The sequence below is a fragment of the Xiphophorus maculatus genome, chromosome 11, assembly GCF_002775205.1.
Source record: "Xiphophorus maculatus strain JP 163 A chromosome 11, X_maculatus-5.0-male, whole genome shotgun sequence".
Lineage (NCBI taxonomy): Eukaryota > Metazoa > Chordata > Actinopteri > Cyprinodontiformes > Poeciliidae > Xiphophorus > Xiphophorus maculatus.
The window spans coordinates 16002458-16027302 of NC_036453.1; the positions used below are offsets into that span (position 1 = coordinate 16002458).

Here is a 24845-nt window from a genome sequence, read left to right on the forward strand (position 1 = left end):
ATTGGACAGGGGAAGTTGCTGCAAGTTGTTTCCTGTTAACACTGCTTACTACATTTCATTAAACTGTTTTGAACATAATTTGTATAGGCAGTGTATATATCACACACATTCTCCCTGGTAGTCCAGCTTCTTCCCACAGTAACACAGTGCATATCAGGATGATTAGTATCTGTAAATTGCGGTTCAGAGAGAATGTGAATCTGGTTTTGTGTCTAACACAAACCCAGTTAAGGCTACCAATGGCTCAACTGTTCAAACTTCATTCCAGTTTCACCTTTGGATAGTCTGTCTACTCTTTGGCAGAAACAAGCCATGGAGCCCATCGTGTAATAATGTTTAATTTGCGGATAGAGTAACTTTTAACTGCGTAAATTATGTTTACTTTGTTTTACAGGAGTTTCCCTACTTGTTAAGCTACAGGTAGTCTAGATGCTAAAGTTCCTGCATCCTGAAACAGCAACAACAATAAATAATTTATATTGTTTAGGGCCGTTATTATTTGCTTCCTAATTCAGTCAAATACTAGCAAAGCTTTACTTCCTCAAAAGAAAGTTCTGTCTTTTGAATTGTGAAATAATATTTGGAATACATGTAAAGTCTGTCAACTGGTCTAAACTAGTTGTAATTCCTTTAGGGCTAATTTGGTCAAAAATATCTCTGCAATGCAACACTTGGTCTTTAAGCAGACAGGTTCACACTGAACTGTGCATTATTGGTCATTATTGGTGATTGGCTCTATTTCTAGTTACTCTGTTTTTACATTTAAAAAATGGCTGTATGGTGGAGCAGTAGTAGTGGTAGAGCAATCGGAAGGTTGTAGGTTCGATTCCAGCTTCCTCCTGCCGCGTCGATGTGCCTCTGGGCAAGGCACTTAACCCCAAATTGCCTACCGATCTTCGTATCGGTGTATAAATGTGTGCACGTTTGTGATTGCGAATGGGTGAATGTGACTCTAATGTAAAGCGCTTTGAGTGGTCAAAATGACTATTTACTTTTTAATCAATAATTTACTTGAGCATTTGAATTCTTTCGTTTGTGGTATTCTGTATTGGAGAGAAGTATCTGTGTTTATTCTGAACATGTGCAGTGTCTCGCTGTTCAAAGAACACCAGCGCTGGACTTATGTCTTCATAAATCATTTTAAAACATAAGCTTTATCAGAGCGGTATTTTTAGAGAATAAGTGAGACTGAACTATTCGGATTGTTTTTCTGGTGCGCCGACCTGATAATTTTGGTCTAAATTATTAGTTTTACTAATAATTGTCCTAAGCAATTATTTATAGTTATTCATAGCCAAACCTAGACTCCTATTGTGGCACAACATATATCATATATTTATACTCATTCTTTTTATCTACGGACTACTAAGGAACTCTATCAAAGCCCGGCATCCCAAAGTCAACACAATGAAACCAAAATAAATTCATTCATGTTTTTCTTCAAGGGGATTTTTACCAAAATACACTTCAGATGCATCAGTAACATTAACACTGTGACCAGTTTAAAAATGCTGCTTTTATGTTACAAAAGCTGACTTTAAAATTCTCATCGATTGCCTACTAATTACTCTCGAGGTAAACTGTTTGTGTTAATAAAGGGAAACTCTGGCGACTACCAAAAATACTTTTTGGTTTTAAGTACGGTGGTAGAGTGCATGTGTGATGTTAAACATGAGCAAAGAATGCAGAAGCTAAATTTCAGAAAAGCTGCATTTTTAAAGCGGCGCCAGCTGACTGGATGAGTGGGTGTGTTCCTGTGTGTTAGATTACAGGTTTGAGGAAGAGCCAGTAGGTGGGAAGCTATATAAAGCATGTGACAAAGAGCTGAGGTAAGTAAGAGAGGTAAGGCAATGCACTGTGGGAAATTCAGACATAGGAAAAAGCAAGTAAACACCCAAAATTATGTTGTTGTTCTTTTTTGATACTTTTCTTTATGTATTTTTTTTTTTTGGTTTAAATTATGTTGATTTTTTTGCTTCTTTTCTTTATACCAGGTCTGTAAAATTAACCTAAGAACAGAAAAATTACTTATTCAAGAAAAGTCAACATTTTCCACTTGTTCCAGTGAAATCTTGGGCTGCTGTTTTTTTTATTTATTATTATTTTAACTCTTAAAACCCGACACCTTTGGCACAGTTGACATGGTGCAAGAAATCTGTCATTCAAGGTTAGACCCTACGATGGACTCGCGTCTTACCCAGGCAGTATCTCACCTCTTGCTCAGTGACCGCTGGAGATAGGAACTATTTTTATGATACGGACGCCAGGAAACGTAGCAATTGATACGGCAAGGGCTAAAAAACAAACCGACCATGTATTGTCATTCAACTGCTGGCTGCATGTCAGTCCAGATCATCAGACTTCCACCACCAAGGCGTAATGTTGTACAAGGTGATACTGTTTACGAACTTTATTTGGTTTTCTCTATGTCGTTCAGATCCAACATTATAAACAAAACCTAAATAACGTTTTCTGGAGAGTGAACAGGCTTTCATTGTGCAACCCTGCCAAACAAGCTAGGCTTTTCAGTTGCGTCTTGTCACACTGTTTTAAATTTAACATGCCATCTAAAATTTTTTGATAGCACGTCCGAGTTTGTGCCCTTTGTTTTTCTTTTCGCTGTAATGTAAAGAAGCTCTTTTCAACCAATCCAAGCGTCGACGTCTCGTGCCGTTGCCGTGTTCGACACTTGTGTGCATTTCTTCCGCAAACAGAAAGCATCAGGAAATGCAAATGAGTACGTCAGATTTACATGTTTTAATTATTAAAACTGATCTATTGAAACACAATAGATTTTGACAACAAAGTGTACAAATGAAATAGAAATATTCCCCTAGTTGCTCTGGAAGATCCATTAAAAAAGGCGATCAAGAAAAGAATATTAATGAGCAAAGTACTTCACAATGAACTATCAGAACATTCAATACAGCATGAGTTTTTCTGTGTGGTTTTTTTCCGTGTTAAACATTTTCACATTGGAAATGACTGATCACCGTTGTGGTCTGGACAAAAGAATTTCATGTGATTCCCAGTTTTCTCAAAACGCCTTCTCTGTTTTGCTTGTTTGTTTTTTTGTTGTTTTTTTTTTTGCTAAAAATGTCTCTCAGCTCTGAAGTTTCCAGCTGTCACTGTGGGATTTCTGCTGTTACAACAAGTCCGCGGTGACGCGATGATTCCAGCAAGGTAATAAAAAATACACAGGCCGTTATTTCTGGATTCGAGTACATATGTACATGGCGGCCACTTCTTTTGAGTCAGAAACTGTCACCTTTGCTCAAGTTACTCTGTGAGGGCACACTCGCAGGCAGACACACAAATAGAAGTGAATAAATATGCAAACCTCCCAACATCAGGATGCAAACAGAGGGAAAAATCCAATTTACATACTGTATGAGCAGTCGGTATACACTGGTGTACAACAACTATTTGTCTTTTTTCCTCCCCCCGGTGTGTGTGTTTTTTTTTGGCTCACAGAAGAAGAAACTATAAACCGAGCGAGTTTTAAAACGTCATGCTGAAAATGCGGATTTGCTGCAGCGTCGATTCAGGGGTCATGCCTGTGAGGAAGAGACTCCGTTCGACCTGAGAACCTCGGAGTCATTTGTAAAGGCGCGAGCCGTGTCCCAGCGGTGGGAGCTCCCTTCGAGCTCACTTCTGCGGGTGTTTTGGAACGCAAAACACAAAGCCTCCCTCCTTCCTGTCGACCTTTTCCTCCCCCACCCCGCCCCTGTTTCAGAAAATAAGATGACACATTTTGCTGCTAAACTTCCTGTCGGTAAAAACAAGATTGAGAGAAAAAAAAAGCATTCTACAGACCTCTTTTTTTTCCTTTTTTTTTAGGAACTTCAGGTGCCAAAATATTACATTCAGTTTAATATCTGTCCCCACAAATCATCAAAAATTCTTCCTGTGCAGATTTTAAGATTTTTGATGCATGGAAACTCCTCACCCTCCTCGTTGTTCTGTGCAGCTTTCTCTCTCTCTCTCTTTTTTTTTTTTCAAAATGTCCCAGAATGTATTAAACAGGGATTGTTTCTTTTCCACAACTAACCCAAGCTGTGAAGTCCAAAAATGTGCTACCAACCAAACATCCCAGCGGCTCGCTGAATGATGACGTACAATGATGAAGATGCAACAACACAAATTTGTCAGTGAGCTAAACTTTGTTGTCTACAAACAGGACGTTTTGCCTGCGGTGAAGATGCAATGGGGCCTTAAAGAAGCAGGAGTTGTTTGGCATTAGAGCCAGGCCGTTGTGGTGTGAAAGGGTCTCACATTAAGCTGACAGCTGGGGGTCAAAGTTCACGCTGCCCTCTCCCTCTTCCTGTCCGACTACTCCAGCTCGTCTCCTGCATCCATGCTGAGCTCTCTTCGTCCCCCTCCCCTGCCGGACAGTTGCCTTCCTCTGTCGTGTTCCTCCTCTCCTTCTTCCTCCTCCTCTTCTTCTTCTTCTTCGTCCATGCCTTCCTCTTCCTCCTCCTCGTCCTCGTCCTCGTCGTCCTCCGTGCCGTCCATGGAGTCGTCGGCCCCCAGCATGGCCTGCTGCATGGCCAGGGTGGCGGAGTCTGAGGACAGCGACTGGAGGCCGTCCATGCTGAGCGGGTCTGTGGCACAGGGCAGTGGAGTTAGTCTGGGCACGGAACAGCTAGCCACACAGTTACTGTAAAAAGAAAAACGCTTACATATTTTATTATGCTGTTCCTGCAGTTTCCTGCAATTTATTGTAATGAGATGTCCAAAAACATGCTGGGCCGAAAAAAGTTTTCCTTTTTTGGGCTACAAGAGCGTAGAGCAATAAGGATTAAAATAAAAGAGTATAGGAAGTATTAAAAGAATGATCGTTTTAATAATAATTTTAATTATAACGGTATAATTTTATAAAAATAACTAATGCTGTAATTATATATTAATGATAATAATAATAATACCATTCTAAAATGTTAATAGCATAAAAACATGTAAGCCATTGTGAGAACAGCTAAAAGAAATATTAACAGTGATAATGAGCATTATCATTATTGTTATTCTATTTTATTGTACATAAGATTATCACAGCTGAAGTAATCAATGTTATTTTTTAAGTAGTAGCAACAGAAATATTTTTAGCAAATTAAAAAAAATAGATAAATGAATACTTCTTTTTTGTTTGTTTGTTTGTTTCAGTAAATACCACAGAACTGTTGTATTTTTAAATCAGGGGTCATCATGATGTGAGAATCTAAAACCAGCCCACAGCTAATTGTCCAAACACGAAAAACACATGAAGAAGACACTCTAATGAGGTGCAAGACTAGATCAGGTCAGGAATGGAGCTAATGGGGAGTTAGTTTGCTTCCTTCCCTGCATTGTTCAGTCTCTACCTGCGTCACCTCAGGTGCCGAGATAACAGGGAATAAATTACAGGCAGCTTAAATCCATATTGCACTCTGGGGACAGTTCCTTTGTCTTTGTCGAGTTGCTCTCCGGAGACTTCCAGCTAGTTTTAAAAACACGCTCATCTGATTCCTGAGGGAAAAGTTCTCTCTCTTTTTAAATTTTATTTCATTTTTTAAAAAAAGATGACAACCTTTGTCCTTGAAATAAACTCTCACTCAGGTCGCAAAAACCGGCCAACACCGCCATCTAGTGGCTAGAATGTACACACAATTTAAGTTCACATCTACCCATGACAAAAATGTGGACACAAATGGAGTGTGTTGCACTCCATTTGTGTTGCACATGTTACGTGTTTTGTTTGTTTGTTCTGCAGAGATTTTAATGAGTTTAGCTGAAATCAATGTCATCTTGCAAATGGAGAAACTGCGATCAACTGCGACCTCTTGATAGTCTGGAAGGCTCGGTTTGTCTACCAGACAGTCAGACCCCAGTCATCTTGATGATGAAACATTTGTTACATCTTCAGCTGTGTGTCTTGCTTTCGCACTGCACTGTGTCAAACAAAACAAAGTCTTTGAGCAACCTGCTTACCAGGTGTTTACCAAGAACCACTGAAGTAAACGGCACGGAAATCTCTGAGGAAGACGCAGCCTCAGTCAGGATTTGACAATTTCAAATTTGATCACAACAGCATGTAAAATAATGTTAAAGACATGAAACAAAATGTGTGTCCATGCAAACATATCTGGCTGTGATTTGTGGATAAGATGTTGATTTTTGTGTGACTGCTGGCCTACTTTCTGAGTTGTTCACTGTCTGAGATCTGTGTGTCTGTAGTACTCCAGCCACGATAGAGTCTGGCCAAAAGCGCTGTGTGGGGCGGTGCTGGGACTTCATTTTCTTCGCTTTAGGAGCTGGGTCTGGATTACTGGCATCCAACATGGGCTGAAGAATACGGCGCCGGGCATTGATGAACCTTAAGAACCGAAAAATGGCAAAAGGATGACGGAAAACCTAACAGCGTGGATTGTAATGATCAGCAAACAAAAAACTATTGTAAAAACTATTCAATCATTCAAGCACATGAACCCCTTCTGGTGACAATAATCTAAAGACATCGACTGCAATCAGTCTCTGAGATTTTGCTGGACACAAGTCTTCTTTATGACTTGAATTTCTGAGAACATTGAGGTTTGCAGAATAGTTCTCTTTACAACTACTGCATTGGCTCACCATGATATTTTTCATGCTAGCATCTTTCACCCTGGTGAGAGATGCTGAGTCATTTCTTGAGCCTGCACATGGTGGGTAGATATGGGAATCTATTGTCCTGGTGCTCAAGGCATGGACATGTGCTGCCTTGATCAGTGCTTCGTTGCCGTCCTTCAGACCTACTCTCTTTGGCCATTGGTAGAATGTGGCCATACCAACCACTACAGCTGTCTGCCAGTGGTATAGTCCATGTCGGGGCTTTGCCTCCAACAATATCTATCTACTGTATGTCATTGGAGAAAAATGTGTTTTGTCAGGGGAGACAAAACTGGGCTTTCCAGCAACAAACACTCCATGTGTGTCTAATATAAAACATTGTATACACTCTGAAAAGCATCCTATGTCAAATGTTGAGGATGTCAGAGAACCACTGGTACTAGGAGTCTGTCCATGAAAGGCCACTGAGAATCTTGTGAGAGTAATGGTCAGATCCCTGTATGCTCCAACCTTACAGGACAATGAATTCACAGCAAATCTTCTCAGAAAGATCATACATAACAACAGTTCCTTCTCTATGGTTATTGCTGACGTATCTGCCCCGTCGCATTGTGTTAATATTGACCTGGATGCTCCAAAGCAGTAAACCTCGCAAACTCCAGTTGTTGCATGGTTCCTCGCAGCTGCTGCTTATAATTAGAATCTATATAAAAGCTAACAAATGTTAAATTCTTTAATAATTCTTAAAGAGGGGGTCCTGAGTTTTTCTTATTAAACAAGTTGTCATATTGTATCCCATGACCAACACAACCTGTATTTACAAGGTGTTTTATTGTGCCCTTTAATTATCTATGTTTTATTTTTGTTTGTGTTTTGCAGAGATATGTTTAGTGGTAAAATACACCCAAAAACAGTAAAAGGACCCCCCCAAAAAACTGGAACTATCAAACTATCAAGAAGGACAGCAGCAGGAACTGGCAAACAGTAAATAAAAACCCAGTGATTTATTTACTACGGTGGTGATTATCTGCTTTAAAACAGGTGAGTCTATTGACAACATGCTGCAGGAAAGAATGAGGAAATAGCAACATAAAAAGAAAGGAAAAAAAGGAGCAATACTTTTAGATCCTAAATTTTCCAAAATTATTTCTTATGTGTTAAAATTACCAATAGCTAATATCTACAAGGTATTCTGCAGATATTTGACATTTAGGGAAGTATTTAATTCCTGGTGCACATAACATATATGGCCAGCAGATGGCAGCAAAGCTATAGCAAAAATAATCTGTAGCTCAAGAGTCTATACTTTCAGGAGTTGCCCATGTGCCCAGTGCTGCCTCTCTGTATGAAGACTTTCACCCTTCAATGCAGATTTAATTAGGAGCTGATAGGGTTGCAGCAGCTTACCAGTTGTTCACTTGCAAGAGGGTGAGACTTGTTTGTGCAGCAATCTGCCTCTTCTCATCTTCTGTTGGGTATGGATGCTGGAAAAAGGAGGGAGGATGCACAATCTCAGTTTTTGTCCAGATTCGTGCTAGTGTTTTACTTCTTAATGAAGGTCGACTTCTGTTAAAACAAATAATTCTACTGCCCCGTCCATGTTTCATGCTTGACTATTCATTGCCAAGTTTCTTTGTTCAGAACATTTCTGCAACGAGGCAGTTCCAAGGACTTTACACGATCCTCATCTCTTCTGATTCTACAGCAGCCACTTCAAAACAGTTCCTTTCAAAAAAGATTTTTTAAAAAAAGCTGATGGATGCTGATGTTAAAGCTCACCATGAGATGCTGGAAGAGCCAGGAACGCATGATGTTGGTGGCGTGTTTGGGCAGGACCCCTCTCTTGTTCTTTGACTTCTTGTCTTCACTGTCCAAAAGAGATGACAAGTCCACATTTACCTTCGCAAAAGGCAAGGAGGGAGGAGGGAGCATGAAGGGGGAAAAAAGGCAAAAAAAAAAAAAAAAGGTTAGGCTTAGTTATTGTTGCCACGGAAACAAAGGGAGACTACCAATTACCTTTCCTTTTTTCAGCAGCAAGGGCAGAAACACCTTCTAAAGTGTCACCATGGTAACTGAATTTGAGTAATGATACTTAAAATATAAAAATGCAGAGAAGCCAACGAGTCTGTAGTCTGCTTGGTGTCTTACATTAAGAGTTAAGAGAGCCCAGGGTCAGGCCCCAAGTTTGAATTTCACAGCACGGTGCTGATTTAGTTTACTACTGGTAGGGAAGCAGAACGTGTTTGACTTGCTTTACTCAGTTGTTGACTAAAGCCTGTTGGGGAGAAATGATTATTCAGAAGGTTTTTATCTGGAGTGTGAATGCAAGACAAAGAAACGGCCTTTGCTGGCAAAGACGTAAATATAGCGTAAATATGGATGGTGTGTGTTTCTGTGAGACTGAGCTTATTGTGGATGAAGCAAAATCACTTCATGCATTTAAATGTCTTAATTGTCCATACCAAGATTTACAGTTGAAACTGCATGTTTACATCCAGTGTTTTTTAAAAAAAACAAAACATAACCTTCTGCTCAGTTTCTGACTTTAAGATGAGGTTTTTCTCATTTACTTTGATTAGGGTGTAAAGGAAATAAATACGTCTTACCTAAGGTGAAACGCTGACTCAATCAAGAACGAATCAAAATGCATTTTGATTATTATTTTATTAAGAAATTAAGCAAAGAATATAACAATGACTCCCCTGGCTGGTCCAGGGAAGTGAAGAAAAGATGAAGGTACATCGCTTTTAATATCCACCAGCCCTCTCTTCTGATTCTACAGCAGCCACTTCAAACAGTGGCTGCTGTTTTGCTCCCATCTTTTGCTCCCAAACATGGGAGCAAAAGAGTTGGAGTATCCCACCAGTTCCAGTTTACTTCACAACTCAGGTATTTGCACCTGCAGACTGTGACCCTGGATGGTTCAAACCTAGTTCAAAAATACCCTTTGTTATGTGTTTCCAGCGAGCTGCCTCCAACATGACGGGTGCTTTATAGCTAAAATTAATTGCTTGATTGAAATAAAACAAAGTTTGACATAACAAGGGTTACCAGAGTTATTTCTATATACCATTCTGTCCTCATTATGCCATTTATTTTGTGAAGTACATCAGTTCCTCCTGCAGGTAAGCATCCATACATCTCCCGTACTTCACGGTTGGGATGGTGTTCTCAGGTTGGACAAGCTTTCTCCGTCTTCCTCCCAATATAACAATGGTCATTACCTTAAACTTTAGTGTCATAAAACCACAGGACATGTCTACAAAAAGTGATGTCCTTGTCTTTCAGTGCATCTGAAAACTGTAATCTAGTTTTTTTTTATGTTGCTTCTTCCTCTCTGCATGACCTCTCAGCCCACCTGGGTGCAGAACTCATTTGACCATAGCACATGACACTCTTACCAGATTCAGCCAGATTCTACGGCTTATTTGTTTACTAAGGTAGAATTGGAGGTTGATCTTTCAATTTTCAGACACCTTAATACTTGCCCTCTGCTATTTTTTTTCTTCCATTCTCAATTTCTGCGTTGTTTGGAATTTGTGGCGCTATTACCCTGCCACATGTGTTTGTTTATTTGTTATTTGGTTCTTTTTTTTTTATCTCCCCAGAAGGAATGCCTGTTCCATTATGGGCTGAAATATGCCTCTATTCCGCACAGAGTTCCTGGAGCTGTTGGTGCCTGAAACTTTATTAACCTGTCTGTTTTCCATCAGATTTACGCCACAACAGGCCTGATTCAAGCTTTTTCCTCCTAAAAATGACTCAGCACAATTTGGTGGTCAGGACGACTGAGGACAACTTTGGACTTAAAGCTTCATGGGATCAACCGATTTATTTTCATTATGATCAAATTGCAGGGTATGTAACTGGGTCACATATGAGCTGATCTGAACTGGATTTGGATCAAACTGGATTCTCCCTGTTTATAAAATGCCGTGTTGAACCTTAAGGCTGTTGGAGTTTTACGCCATGTTGATAAACTACACTGAACTGCACTGAATTAGTAATAAAACCCAGCATGCTTCCTAATAGTGTAAATTCCAGGCATTATGAATACTTAACATTTATTAGCAACCAGGATAAAATCCATGATAAATAAAAACTGAATTGGACTGATATCCGCCTTAGGAAGTGCGTAAAGTCCAAACTTAATCATTTATGTGCTCTGGCAGTACAGTGCATTATATGGGAACTTCGCTTATTACTAATGACTACAACTTCACGTCGCATTTATAGTCGCGACACAAAACAAGACTCATTACAGTTGCAGATGGGCTTCACTTGGATAACCTCCCTAGCCCAGGGTATGTATGCGTTCCAGGGCAAAGGGAGGCTGAGTTAATTGGTGGCACTGAGCTCGAGAGTGTGATTACCCGGGGCTTGTCTGCAAAGTAGCTATGGGGCGGTGTTCAATTCCCAGCACAAATGTAGCACTCTGCTTTGGCAGGGTTGATGTTACCCAGTGGGCTCCTCTATAACTGTCAAGCACAGAATTACCTGTGTGAAAATCTAAGTCAGCACTGCGGCAGATACAACACCGCTGCTCCAGGTTTTTATACGGCGATATAGGTAACTCTGTGATGCGTTTGACGTTGCTAGTTCTATAATCAGAATTCTCTTTTGTGAACTCACAAGCATTTTAGGAAGTGAATATACAATTAAACTTGTTTCAGAAACGCCTCGGAATACTGTTCCTTGCCTACCTCTTGATGTTTTCCACATTTTATGGATTCTGCTGGGATTTTAGGTCACAGAACAACAAAATAGCTTCTATTTGAGAATCAGAATATAAATAAATAAATAAATACAACTCAGAAAAGTGTAGCAGGCCTCTGTAGCCTCCCTGAGTCAATGCTTTGTAGAATTACCCATCTTTTCGTCAGTCTGACCCAGCTTCCCCATCCATCCTGAGAAAAAGCTTCACCACAGCATGATGTTGCCACCCACGTTTCAGAGACTGCATGGTAGCTCCACGGTGACGTCCAATGTTTTTCTTACCGCTTTGAATGTCACCCAAGAAAGGAATAATATGACCAAAACCTATTTTTCCAAATGTTTGCTGTATTCTCGACAAGATGTATGTTTTTCCATTAAAATGCAATCAATTGCCACTAATTACAGAACCTGAATTTACCTCCACTAATTATTTTCCTCCCACTTCTCATGTATGAACTACTTTGTGTTGTGCTGTCACATGAAAGCCCCTCTTTTCCCCCCAAAACAAGAAGACATCATGCGAAAAAGTTTAATTGGGCATGCTGATTGAGACCCACGACCTCTGAACACACTAGATAAATAATAGGATTATTTGAAAAAAGAAATACTCATGTCGTTTTATGTTTAAATAAACTCACTAATCTTGTCAGAAGTAGTCGACGTGCAGCTGGAAAGTTGAAGGTTTGACTCCAGCTTCCTCCTGCCTTGTGTTGGTGTTGCCCCTGGGTAAGTAAGGCACGGAGCACCAACCAAACTGCACATCGGTGTATAAGTGTGCGCACGTACGTGAGTCCAAATGAGTGGATGTGGCTCTAGTGTAACACACTTTGAGGGGCCGGTATCACCGGAAAGGTGCTTTATAAATTCATTCCATTTATTATGTAGTCTGTGATGCTAAAGGTTGTATATGTAAGGACATGTCGGCCCTACATGTTCTGTAATAAACTCTTCTGCACATCTACAGTAGCTACTAAAGTGTTACCCTTGCAACATCTATAGCCTCCACAGTGTCCACACTTAGACTTTTCAGCCATGAGTCCTGACAGGATCATAATGTCTTTTATGATCCTGCCTGATAAACATCAGGAAGAACAAACAATTTCCATTTGTTTGGCAGCAGGGGGCACGTTCAGGTAGAGACAATGAAAAGGAACAAAGCGAAAGGGTGAGGAGAGAGGGAGGCGGGGGGCGTTCAGTGAAACATAAAGAGACGCGTTGAAAAGTCAAACTGTAAAACAGTGGGAGGTTTGACGAAGCGCCGCCAGTGTACATGGCGTTACCTGCGAGTTCTGAATCTGGATGGTTCCTGGAGGTAGTGCCTGCGTTAACACTTGCCCTTGCGATGTCACCATGGCAACCGGCTGGTACAAGGTTCCACCTGAGGGGATAATTTGCCACCGTGAGTATCAAGTGGCCTCAACAGCTACTGGAAGCCCCATCACGCACAGCCACCGGAGGCTTATTAACTGCTTGTCGGTCTCGCAATAAAAAGAAAAAAAAACAACAATAAAAAAACAAAAAACACAGCAAATAAAGAAAGCAAGTGATTAAATCCAAGGTGGTATAATGTCCTTTAACCCTGACAAAACAAGAAGGAGGTGGAGTGTCTTTTTTTTTTAATTTTTGCTCCTGGCTTAATTAGCCTTGATCAAGAGACTCTTATCACAGTCTGTTTGAGCTCTACAGTGTGCAGTGATCAAAGGCGAACACATTGATTTATTTTGGGCTAAAAGGGATTTCCAGAGGGCAAGATTAACATTTCACTGTACAAGCCTGACATTATAAGAGCCAAGTAGCAAGCCAAGCTCTCGCTCAAGCATACACAGACATAAAAGTTATGGCTGCAATAAAAGGCACGCCAGTTCCACTGATTGCTTCTCATTAGAAGACGGTATGTACTTGATCGTATCGATTTGTATGCGCGGCTACGGCAGCCGTTTGTGTGTCAAACTTAATTTATTCCAAAGACGTCATCTTCAGATCGTTCGGCACGGCTTCGCGCACATGTGGCAATGAAGCATCGCTTTGGATACATTTTACTCTTCTGACACATCGATAATGCTCTCCCAGCTAGAGGGAGGGACATGTGGAGCACTTCCTGAAAAATCTACTAGAGTCCATGCTGCGGAGGTCAAACATGCATCACCTTTTAGCAGGACTTTCCTTTGCAGAGAGAAAAAACAGCAAAGTGACCATTCTTTGTTGTGATAATAGGGCTGCAGCTGGTGATTATTTTAGTAATTAATTATTCCATCAATTACTGTGATGATTGATCAGGTGAAAAGTTCTGCAGATTTTTCATTTAAGCACTGAAGCCTTTTTTTGAACAATAAAAGCTGGAAAGACACCAACAACTCTATTATTATTATTATTATTATTATTATTATTATTATTATTATTATTATTATTATTATTATTATTATTATTATTATTATTATTATTATTATTATTATTATTATTATTATTATTATCATATTACAGCATATAACAGCATTCCTTTGGTGAACCCTTGATCATTTGTAGCAAAGGATTCATCTGCAGCAATAAATAAATAAAAAACAAGAAAGAAATCCTTCTAAAATCAAAATGTGAAAAGCTCAACTCTTTCCACCTGACTTAACAACAACACTGGTCTGGTAATTATTTTTGGATTAACTGATTAATAACTGGATAGCAAAAGGTTCTTAAACTGAGATTTTTTTTGTTTGTTTGTTTTACAGAATTTGAATCAGATGAAACCAAAGCTGCAACCTGATGGGTTTTGATTTTTTTTTTTATCTTAAATGTAAAGTGTGTATATTTCTTTGCACAGTCTTGGCTCAGAGCATGCTGTTCTTTTATCAATTAATGATGAATGAATGATGAAAAGCAATTCAAACCAATGTGGTGGAAAAAGTAGCTGCCTTTTAAGCCTAAGCACTAGCTGTTTCCCTGCATTCAGCTGCATCTGCAAGATTTCAACCCACTGTTTATTTTAATTCAACTACACAGACGGGGTTTTAACCATGAATGACCCTCTTTAAGGTGATCACTTATCTTTTTGTTTAGATTTAAATCTCCATGCGTGCTTGGCATGGCGCTCACAAACTGATGGGCAAATCTCATCTTTCAGGAAGAGAGCACCCCATCATGGTTTGTTTATTAGCTGTTCTTGAATTTAAAAGAATACAAATACGTCGGATTAATTCGAGATCATTTAACATATACCAGGGCCACTGGCTGGTATGGATTTTATCTCCATTTTTAAATGAAATTGTCATCCTATAATTGTCATTTGTATTTGCCCAGGTAAATAAAAATGGGTAGATATGACCATCCTAGTGGCCATATCAGCCACTAGAATGTTTCTAGGGAACAAACTGAGACATTCTATTGTGACAAAAAAGCAAAAAACAGAAACAAAGCTGTTGGGGTGCGGGATCAATTTTTTTAACAGTATTTTTCACAATACTGTATATGAGTGTTATTCTTGTAGTTTTCAAACAGTGTTATCTTAATAAGACTGACGGTGGCAGTAGCTTCCACCAGAAGGCAGATTTTTGCAGATGGAAATATTTCCAAACAGTCAAATTAGTTTCTTAGTTAACATGGGAATAGTGAAGTAATCTGTGGTTCACACAGTCAGACGATACTATGGTGAAATGTTTTTGTAGCTTTGAAATTGAAACCGTTTTCAAACCTTGGTATAAATGAAAACCGGCCTCCGCATTTTAACTTGCAGTTCGGCTACTTCCAGCTCTTGATCTAAACTCAACTTTGTCAAGTTTGTGCCACAAGTGTGCAATCACATCCTAACCTGATACCACTTGTGAGTTGATGGTGGTCATGGCGACGTTGCTTTGCTGCAGACCTCCGGCGGGCACCACAATCCCTGAAGAGTTAACAGAACTGGAGACAGAGGTCATGGATGGAGAGGAGGTCTGAATTAGTTCCTGGGGGGGATCGCAGAAGGAGATATTGGTGAGCAATTGTGGTGCGGGGCAAAGCACAGAGCAAAGCACACCTGGTGGTATGCGACAAGGAATGCCCAGAGGAAACAGTCCTACTCCGAGGTTTGGCTGAGACTAACCTGCTGCATGCTGAGACTGGTGTGGGACGGAGAGTAGGGCCCTCCGAGGTCGTTGCGCAAAAGGTTGTCGCTGTGCATTTTGGTCTTGAGGCAGGTGATGTAGCGATTGCAGAAGTCCTTACAGAGCTCATTGACCTTCTCTAGCTCCAGTAAGTGGATCCGTAATACCTGGATAGCCTTCACCATCTAAGAGTACACACAGGCACATGTCAAACCATGTCACTTTTGTGCATGTTAAGTCTCCAGTTGAAGTTCTTTGCGCCACGTTCTGGAGTGCAGTTCCCACCAAATTAGAGAAAAAGAGGAGATTTTAAACTCTTAGTTAGTCCTCGGTGTACCTACTGGCTAAGACCTCCATAGTCTGCCCAAATAGGTTTGGGCATTTCAGTCTGAGCGAACCTGACTGGGTTCAACCAAAAAGCCTACTTAGAGCCTAGGCAAAGTTACCCATCCAGCCTGAGTCCATCCATTTTCTAACACCCTTGTCCCTAGTGGGGTCAAGAGGGGTGCTGGTGCCTATCTCCAGCGAATGTTTCAGGCGAGAGGCGGAGTTCACCCTGGACAGGTCGCCAGTCTGTCGCAGTCCAGCCTGAGTTATACCCAAATATTGGCCAAATAAGTTTGCAGGTTTGGTACTGGTTTCCTTAAACGGGTGACTTCTAACATTATTTTAAGCTAAATATATCCTGATTTACACTGACGTTGACTGTTTTAAGTTGTAACTGAATTTGAATCTGAATTTATTAGATTAAGGGAAATGATTTGGGACGAGTTAACTGCATATTAATCTGACCTTTTCAGAATTAAATACAGCTTTTTAATCCAGATTACTACTACAACTGGGCTACTAGCAGTGCACTTAAATCAAATACAATTTGGACATAAGAGAGTTCTAAAAGTATCAGAAAAAATATCAAAACAGACAAACACATTAGAATGTATTTAAATGAAAGGACACATACTGCCAGTGCCTCTGCATTTTGGCATCTTTGGCTGCTTTTGCCATTCTGTAAAACTCTGCTCTAAAGAAGGTCAACAGAAAGGTCAGAAAAGTGCTTTGCCAAGGAGAAGATAAATGAGCTAATGAAACTGCCCTCCCTTAATCAAGGGACCGGTAACTCCTGTACCCATGGCAGCCAGCAGGGCCCAGAGTAACATCACTGCCCTGTGGAAGAGTTAGTGCCCTCTGGGAAGGGTGCTGACACCCAGTGGCTCATAAAACACACAGATGCAGGGTTAATTGACCGTTCAGCACTTGTCAGCATGCCCTCCTGTAGTGTGATGACAACGCTGACCATTTAAAATCCAATTTCTCTTGATCAGCAGGCATCCTCTTTTTATTTGTAATTCTTCATGGCTATTGCAAGCAGAGTGTTTCTCTGTGTGTGTGTGTGTGGGGGGGGGGGGCAGGAATGACAAGGGGGAAAAAAATTGTTGGAGTGAATTATTAACAGTGATGTTTGGATACAAAACGTTTTAGTAAGACAAAAAATTAGATCTACTTGTTCATTTCTAATTCTTTTACACATCAATCTGTATATTTTCATTTTAGTGGGAATTGAAAAGCTGAAAACATGCTCCTTACTTCCATAAAGTAAGGAGCATGTTTACCCTAATGCTTACCAGATCGCTCTTCTTGCAAAATGAGTTTGCAGGTTTGATACTAGTTTCCTTACCCATGGAATAGCGACATGTGGTTACATGTAGCCATTGGAATATATGGCTACATGAAGACCCAACACAGAAAATCATATCCATAAGGCTATTTAGCTCTTTCTTTCTATAGGTGTTGCTTGCAAATGAGCCAGTAAGCTGTAATTTTTGAGCGTCATGCTTTCTGGTTTGGAAGAGTTCAATGCAGGCGAACCATTTAAAGTTTATATGCTCGCTTGACATGGTTTTTTTGAGCTATTCTGAAAAAGAGTTACAGGAGAAATTGAAAGACATTTCAACTGTCAACTGACATATCAAACATTTTTCTGTTTATCTCATAGGAATGAAATCACTCATCTCATTCACTCTTACAACCAGGCAACAGGTCTATTCTGAACTTTCTTTTTATTTTTGTCTGTGAAATTTAAAAAATGATCTCCTGACAATTGGACAGGAACTTAGCCGAGCAGCAAATCTGTGGGGACACCTGAAGAGGGACGTGGACAAGAGACGTCCCCAACCTTTTATGCACTCAGTGTTTGTTGCCTCAGTCATTGACCCACCAAGTTGTCAAGCTCCGGATCCTCACTGAAGAAGGGCTTGTGTTCTCGTTCTTGCTGGTGAACAAAGTTTTCAATGTCTACATCGAAGCTGGCCGACGTGATGCACTCGGATCCCTGCGTGGCCTGTTCACATTTCTCAAACAGCAGAGCCAGCAGGGGGAACAGCGGATGTCTGAAGGAGACGAGCGGGAGAAAAAAGAACTTAGTGCAAACCAAATACAGCAAGACAAATAAATGATTAGTCAGTTCATTTTCCTCTGATGAAGATTTTCACATTTTATAATAACTTTTTCGGTAAAGAAAGTCGAAAATTTCAAATGTCGATGGTATTCTTCGATATCAGTCGTTTTCTGCTCAAAGGAAATGCTCTACATATATCCAAGCGATATGAACAATTAGACGGCGTGTCTGAGCGATCCTATGTGAGTGACATTCCTGCGAGAAGCTAAAGGTGGGAATGTAGGAGAAAGTCTCATTCGACCATATCCAATTCATTTCAAGATCTTTTCAAAGATCTCCAGCAGAACCTTGCTTAACATGTTCAGGATTTTCCTTAGGGTATGTCATGCTGCTAAACAATCAAAACTGCCTGTACATTTAAACACAATAAACGCAGAGCCAGCAGAACCCGTTTGCATCTGCTTTGTGTTTCCATTGGACAGAAACACACTGCCTCAGGTTAATGCCACTCCAGCCAGAGTTAGGATTAACGCATAAACGCATTTAATAGTATTATGTGATTTAATTGGAATGTATGAGTAACTGTATTTTGTTACAATTACCTCTGAAAATATTCGCATTTGCAATTTGCAATTGCCGTCTGCTATGTGGCAACGCATAATATTTATGGTTTTGTGGACCGAGTCATGGCATCATTGTCCAGAAAATGTTCCACAGAACTTCAAGAGAGAGATTGTGACTTATGAACACGGTATAGGGTTACACGGCAGAAACCTTTATATCAAAATTGATCAACTATAGTTATTTTCTGCAAAATTTTGTTGACCAGGACATAAAAAGCTTTTGATTTGCGTCAACTCAAAAAGATAAAATGACAAAATTCATCTTGAATTTACAGCACCACTTTCCAATGGAGATATTGATGCCAATAAATACGAACCTCATTGTTCTTCATTTCATTGTTCTGGCTCAGTACTTCTCTGTTTGACTCTTTTTTTTCCCTGCTGTTAGCTTAAAAGTGATTTCAACAATTAGCATTCGCATTACCTAATTAACTGACTTCCTTCCACTGTCCATCACTAGATCTCATTGGGATTGTATTGTATTTGGAATAAATAGAGTTGATCTGAATATATAATGTGGTGAGCCAAGAGACCATAAAGCTGAAAAAGAACTAACTGTGGATCGAATTATGTAACTCTGTTGTAATTTGCCCTTTTAACTCAGTGACAGCTGTTTTTTTAAAAAAAGGATCCTACTCTGAACATTATTGGTATTTTTTTTATTTTATTTTACTTTGCGTCATTTGTATAAAGATGTGTGTGGAAGTAGTAATTGCACAGCTTAGCATATGGCTAGGCAAGGCCACTGCTCAGACTCTAACCCCTGGCTCCCATTTGCAGCCTTTAATAGTCGTCTATATTATACTCTAATCTCCCTGATCCCAATTTAATGCTGCTCCACCAAACAGGCATGGCAGGAATACTAAACAGGGGGACCACGTGCTGAAAGGAAGGCCTCTACCTTCTGCGTGCTAGGGTTTGTGCTCGTTGTGCAGCAGAGAGCGGTGCTCAGTTGGGAGCGAAGCTAAAATGAGGCCAAAACTGATAGCAGGAGGATGTGCGACATGTAGATACTTTTCTGTTTAAGATTTGTACCATCAATCCCAGCAATAGGCTAACCAATTCTTTAAGTGTTAGCATGCCAAACAATCTGAATCTAATAAAATGTCTACAGCATAAACAATTAAACAGGCGTGTCGAGCTGCTGCAAACAAAGGAAATAAAAGCAATGTTGACAACAAATAATTATTAATAATGGGCAGCTGAGGGTAGTCCTAAAAGAACGTCTGCACTAATGAGACTGCAAGCTAGAAAGACCCGACTGCACAGTAGAAAGTCCGATGTTGGACGTTGTGGTCAAGTCTTGCAACATAACTATGGGGACAAGGAAGCTATGCTGGACAGTCGGCTCAGTCTTTTAATCAGACTTCTGGTTTGATTAAAAGAAATGAAAGTCAGAAAAAGAGAAGTACAGGCGAGAGTTCACTAGCCAATCAGTGACTCCTAGTGTTCTGATGTTGCGCCCTTTAAGATCTCTAGGTACTTTTGGTGGACGGCTTAAATTCGGAGGGGTTTACTTCTCTTCACCTCCAGAGAAGCAGCGTTACGGCTGTTTCTCCGGACAATATCGTGGCGTCCCGTTGAAGTCTGGAACTCGGTGTTAATGTTTTGATGACGAGAACTGGGTGTGCAGCCTGACAAAACTTGGCGAAGCAAATCCGCCTAACCAACAGTAACATGAGGCAGCCTGTCACAGACTGGACAGAAGGCTTCAAGCTCCTTATAGCAGAGATAAAAAAAGAAATGTGGCACACTTGCTGTAGGTGGGTTGTGTAATGTGTGCGCTGCTCCTAAGGAATATTTACCACAAATGTATTTGAGGAGACAGAGAGAGGTGTGAAAAAAGGTAGGCTGTAGTTTTCTTCAGGACATAGTTCGCCTCTCATGTAGTGAAGACCAAAGTAATTCATACTCTGGATAGATTTACGTTTAAAAATTTTGGTCCAGTCAAAATGTTTGCATCTACTAAGAAATGAGACAAATATCTCTCAAAAGATATTGAATTCCAAATCCAGCAGTAACAAAGGAAATATTTATCTTAGTATTTACACTGAAGTAAACAAATAAATAAAAACAGATACATACTTCTAAATCATTAAAATCTTTATCGGTTAACAGCAATCTGATCCTTTTAATAACATTTTTGCACTGTTTTTGCTAACATTGGCTGTAGGATTCAAGTGGATCTGCTTGGAAACATCAATAATGCTTTCAAGTTGGAAGAAATATGTTGCAAAAATAAAATATTTTTTAAAGCCTCCATCTGCCAGGGGGTTTGATTATGTTCTGTGGTAACCACTGAGCAAAGTCTCACAAAAGCTAAAGGTTTAGGTTGATAAATTAAAAACTACGGTACATTGCGGTCTCCACCTTAAGCGCATATACGGGACTTAGTGTGAAACGAGACTGGAACATTTCCAAGACTCAAAAATTTAAGTTGTCAGAAAACAGAAAGAAGCTGCAGCAAAACTGATTGGGAATTTTGCTCGATTTTACATTTTGAAAATGTCAAAATAAAACAATTCCAGTGCTGTCTGGCGGGAATGAAATAAAATCGCTCACATTTCCATTTCACCCACCCGGGGATGAGGTAAAAACTCCACTGCTCTGTGCTTCCTTATGACCTTTACACAGTCAGGATTAAGACAGATGGGGTGTGAAAATCCAGGTCTTTTTTATGTACATGGGCCTGCATGTGTGCGTGACTGTATGGTCACATTATGGGTGCTTTTTATTCTCTCTCTTGCACTATCTTCTAAACCCCCTCCGCCCCTCAAGCAGCCCCATGTTCACAAGCGAGCACGGCATGTCCTATCTGCAGTGCGACGGTGGGGATATTGCCGGCTGGGGGATCATTACAAGGGCCATAAAAGAGCGATTTACAGATCGCCCAGTGAGTGGAGTCAGCACGGCAGGTCCTCCCACCCTGCAGCATCGCTCCGCGCTGGGTCACCAGCAAAAAGCCCAGAATCAGAGGCCAGTACGGAACGCGGCGGCTTACGCACCAAGCTGAGAACTATTGGGTGAGCTTGCAGCATCGGGTTTATGGTCAGTGAGTCAGAGGACGGAAACAGGCGTCCGTTTTATTGCTGAGGTTCAGCTGAGTGGCAAGATGTCCAACGAAGTTGCAACGGGGAATTCTCTGGATTATAGGAAGCAGCTGGTAGACCTGGATCCGAGTTTCTGGAAGGGGATGCATGAAGTAGTACGGAAATGTATTCAAACCCCAAAAATGTTCATTTTAATGTGGAAGACCGACACAAAATACATAAATGTGACGTGAAAGGAGAAAGAAATGTACAAATACACAACTAAAGAGAGTGAGAAAGATTAGTATTCGGTTCCATCAGCTTATCTCATGTTTGGTTCCAAATAAAGAAAGTTGTTTGATTGCAAGTAAACACCAAAACTTCATCTTTCTATCTTATTTAATAAAGGGAATCAACAGAAATCTGTATTCTAACTGTGGTTCGGACAGCATGCTATAGCAGCCAGTGTTGCTAAAATAACTCAGAGCAGCCATCTAATCCATGCAAAAGGAAGTTTTCCCTCACTTTCAGCTGAAACAGATTTCTTCAGTTTCTTGTGTCTTCAGCCTGTTTCAGGTGACATCACAGCATCTCTCTGAGATAAGGCTTTGAATCATTCCACAGCTTTCCATTATTTAGTAGTCCTTCCTGGGTGAATTTACCCCTTTTCTTTTGAGTCCTTTTTGACATTTCGCAGCATCCAGTTCTGCACCAGCGTATTCTTTTTTTACAGATTATCTTAGGATTTCCTTCAGCGTCTGATACATGGTGGAATTCTTTGTTGTCCTGTACCGGATCTATGCTGTCCAAACATTTTAGATTTCTCTAGAAAACTTCCACCCAGAAGTCCTTATCCACATTCTCTAGGACTGTCTGGCATGCTTTTTTTTCTTCTTTTGGTTACATTAACACGTCGGGTTTTGACTCTCAATTCCAAGTTTTCATAGAAATCAGATTTTTTTTTTCATTTATTTATTTATTTTTTGGCTTTGTCGTTCATGCTACTGAATGACCGCAGTCGCACTTTTGTGCAAACGGTTTACAAACCCAAAGAGGCCCACATGTGCAGAAGAAGAGTGGAGAAGTCACACAGAAGCGCACTGATTAGTAGTGGTCGTGCTTTTAGCCGTCTCGAGGGCCGGCTATAGTCTGGTGTAGTTTCAGGTCTTTGAAAACTTGCGTTGGTATCTTGCGTTCTGCTGTGAGGGTGAACTTGCTTTGACGTGTTGTTTTTAATATTAGCCACTGAGAAACAACTAATGACACTCTCGTCATATGCGGCTGATGAAATCTACCATTTCAACTGGAAATAAAAGTGCTGGTAGCCAAATCTCTTCACCATATAATTTTTTTTTAAAATTACATTTATAGAAAATGTTAAAGTATGTTGTTTGCTTTTATTACTTGAATTGTTCAGTTTTGCTAAAATTGATAGTAGATACTGATAGGAGACAAACAGGCTTTCATAGGCTATTTCTTTCATATAACTGCAGTATATTTGCATTCAGAGAAGAGCTCTGCATGCCTAAACCTTCTGCATCCTGAGAAGAAGGGGATCAAACTGGATCCTCCTTTAACGTTGGATTTAATTTAAGGGCTTTTCTGAACACAGTGAAGAATAATAAACCTGTTCATTCGAGGCGCTGCCGCGGACAAGCTTGAATAAAAATCCCTGTAGTCATCTTCAGAACAAATTGCATTTGCCAGTATTTACAAAAATCTAGCAAACCACCAAGAGGGCACAGATGGAGGGCAGCGCTTTAAAAAATATGTGTTTATTTGAACGCGTGCGAGCCGGAGGTCTCTGCGTCTGCGCTCCCCACCGTGTAGCAGTCTAATCAGGCCGGCTGTATGCCTGCATATTAGAAACCAGATTTGCTGGAGTCAAGCTGTGTTTGCTCCCAACGAGGCCCCTGTTTCCCCGGGCTACATGTCTGAAAAACACCCCTGTGTTCGAGGAAAGGTGCGGGGTTAGAGTGTACAAAGGAACACACACACACACACACACACACCCACACACACACACACTTAAATAACCCCGAGCACTGAATAATTCCTATTTCCATTTGACTAATTTTTTATTTTAGACTTATTCTAATGTACTGTCCTAATCGGATGGGTTTGTTTTTAACAATGCAGTTTCCTTAACAGTTTTTTTTCTTTTATGGCCCCCTAACGTGTCCGTCAGTTAAGGGTGAAAATAATTGCACACATTTGGAAATTTGTTGGCAACAGCTAAAGAAAAAAAGAAAGTTTGTTGTTTTTTGTTTTTTTTCCGGTCTAATAAAAATCCAATTCAATGTAGGAACAATTAGTTGTTTGTCTAAGTCGGGCTGGGGGGGGTCGAGGAAAAGCACCAACTAGTAAAAGAAAAATATATCTTGAACTTTGTTCTCATCTAAAGTCAACCATAAAAGAAACTCGTAAAAATAAGTATCCAACAGAAACAGCCAATAAAACCACTTGAGCTCTGACACAGTTTCCTGCATCCAGGAGCCGCTGAGCACCAACACATGCTGACCTGTGAAATGGAAAGAGGCACGGCCTTTTTCTTTAAAGCCCGTCAGACGGCCTGAGCAGCTCGCTGTAGGAGGACGCATTCATGCATTTTGGCACCGAGGATAAAAAGACTTTATGGTGCGTTACAGAGTCCCATGAACACACTGCCAAGCCCGAAAACCTTCTGGACGACATCCTTGGGTCCATGGAATTAAATGTGTTTACTTGTGTTGGGTAATAGAACTTCAATCTTCTGTGTATTTTTTTGGCTTTTAAAAAGAACTAAAAATGTGTATGTGGCAGAATGAAACCCCGAAATCCTAAATCTGTTTTTCCTGCTGATTTAGTACAACATGCTACATTAGACTTCTTATGAGAAGATGACACAAAAAGCACTCTCACGGTGCTGTTTATTGTTGATCTTCATCTGAGGGAGACAAACGGCAAAGTTGTCCTGTTTTTTTTTTTTTTTTTTTTTCCCGGTAAAGAAAGTTCTTCCAAGTCAAGTTTGTGAAGTCACAAGGACATTTCTGTTTGAAACGGAGCTGACGCTCGCGTCTCTTTCAATTAAACGCATATTTCCATTTCCGAGCTGCGGAGAGCCTTACATCCGCAACCTGCAAAAAAAAAACAACAAGAGCCCTCTCCGCCTATTTAATGAGATGCAGAGAATCCAGAAGGATCTTTACAGTAAATGCCACAACTCATTAGGCTAATCACCCTATCACACAAACAGTCAGCTGTTAATAACAAAGCATCCAGAGAGAGAGAGAGAGAGAGGAAACCACACATCTCATCATAAAGCTGGCATTCCAGCAATTAGTGAAAAGAAACATTAAAGCCTAAGCCGACTTCCTGAGGAAAAATGATTCTTAGAAAAATGGCAGGGATGTTGTTTTCGTTCATGCGAAAAGCCTTCAGCCTCGAC

At 40.3% G+C, this 24845-nt stretch overlaps 1 protein-coding gene across 3 annotated transcripts in view; it reads right to left on the minus strand.

Moving 5' to 3' along the window:
* Positions 1-2742: 2742 nt before the first annotated feature.
* pknox2 (PBX/knotted 1 homeobox 2) overlaps positions 2743-24845 on the minus strand; it is a 98080-nt gene continuing 75977 nt past the window's right edge. For all 3 annotated transcript variants that reach the window (XM_023342791.1, XM_023342788.1, XM_023342790.1), the window contains 8 exons: positions 17587-17758; positions 15371-15556; positions 15098-15233; positions 12582-12679; positions 8365-8484; positions 7993-8069; positions 6174-6352; positions 2743-4604 (listed from right to left, as the gene is read on the minus strand). In XM_023342791.1, coding sequence (XP_023198559.1) covers positions 4333-4604; positions 6174-6352; positions 7993-8069; positions 8365-8484; positions 12582-12679; positions 15098-15233; positions 15371-15556; positions 17587-17758 — 1240 coding nt within the window. In that variant the 3' untranslated portion in view covers positions 2743-4332. The remainder of the gene's footprint in view (positions 4605-6173; positions 6353-7992; positions 8070-8364; positions 8485-12581; positions 12680-15097; positions 15234-15370; positions 15557-17586; positions 17759-24845) is intronic.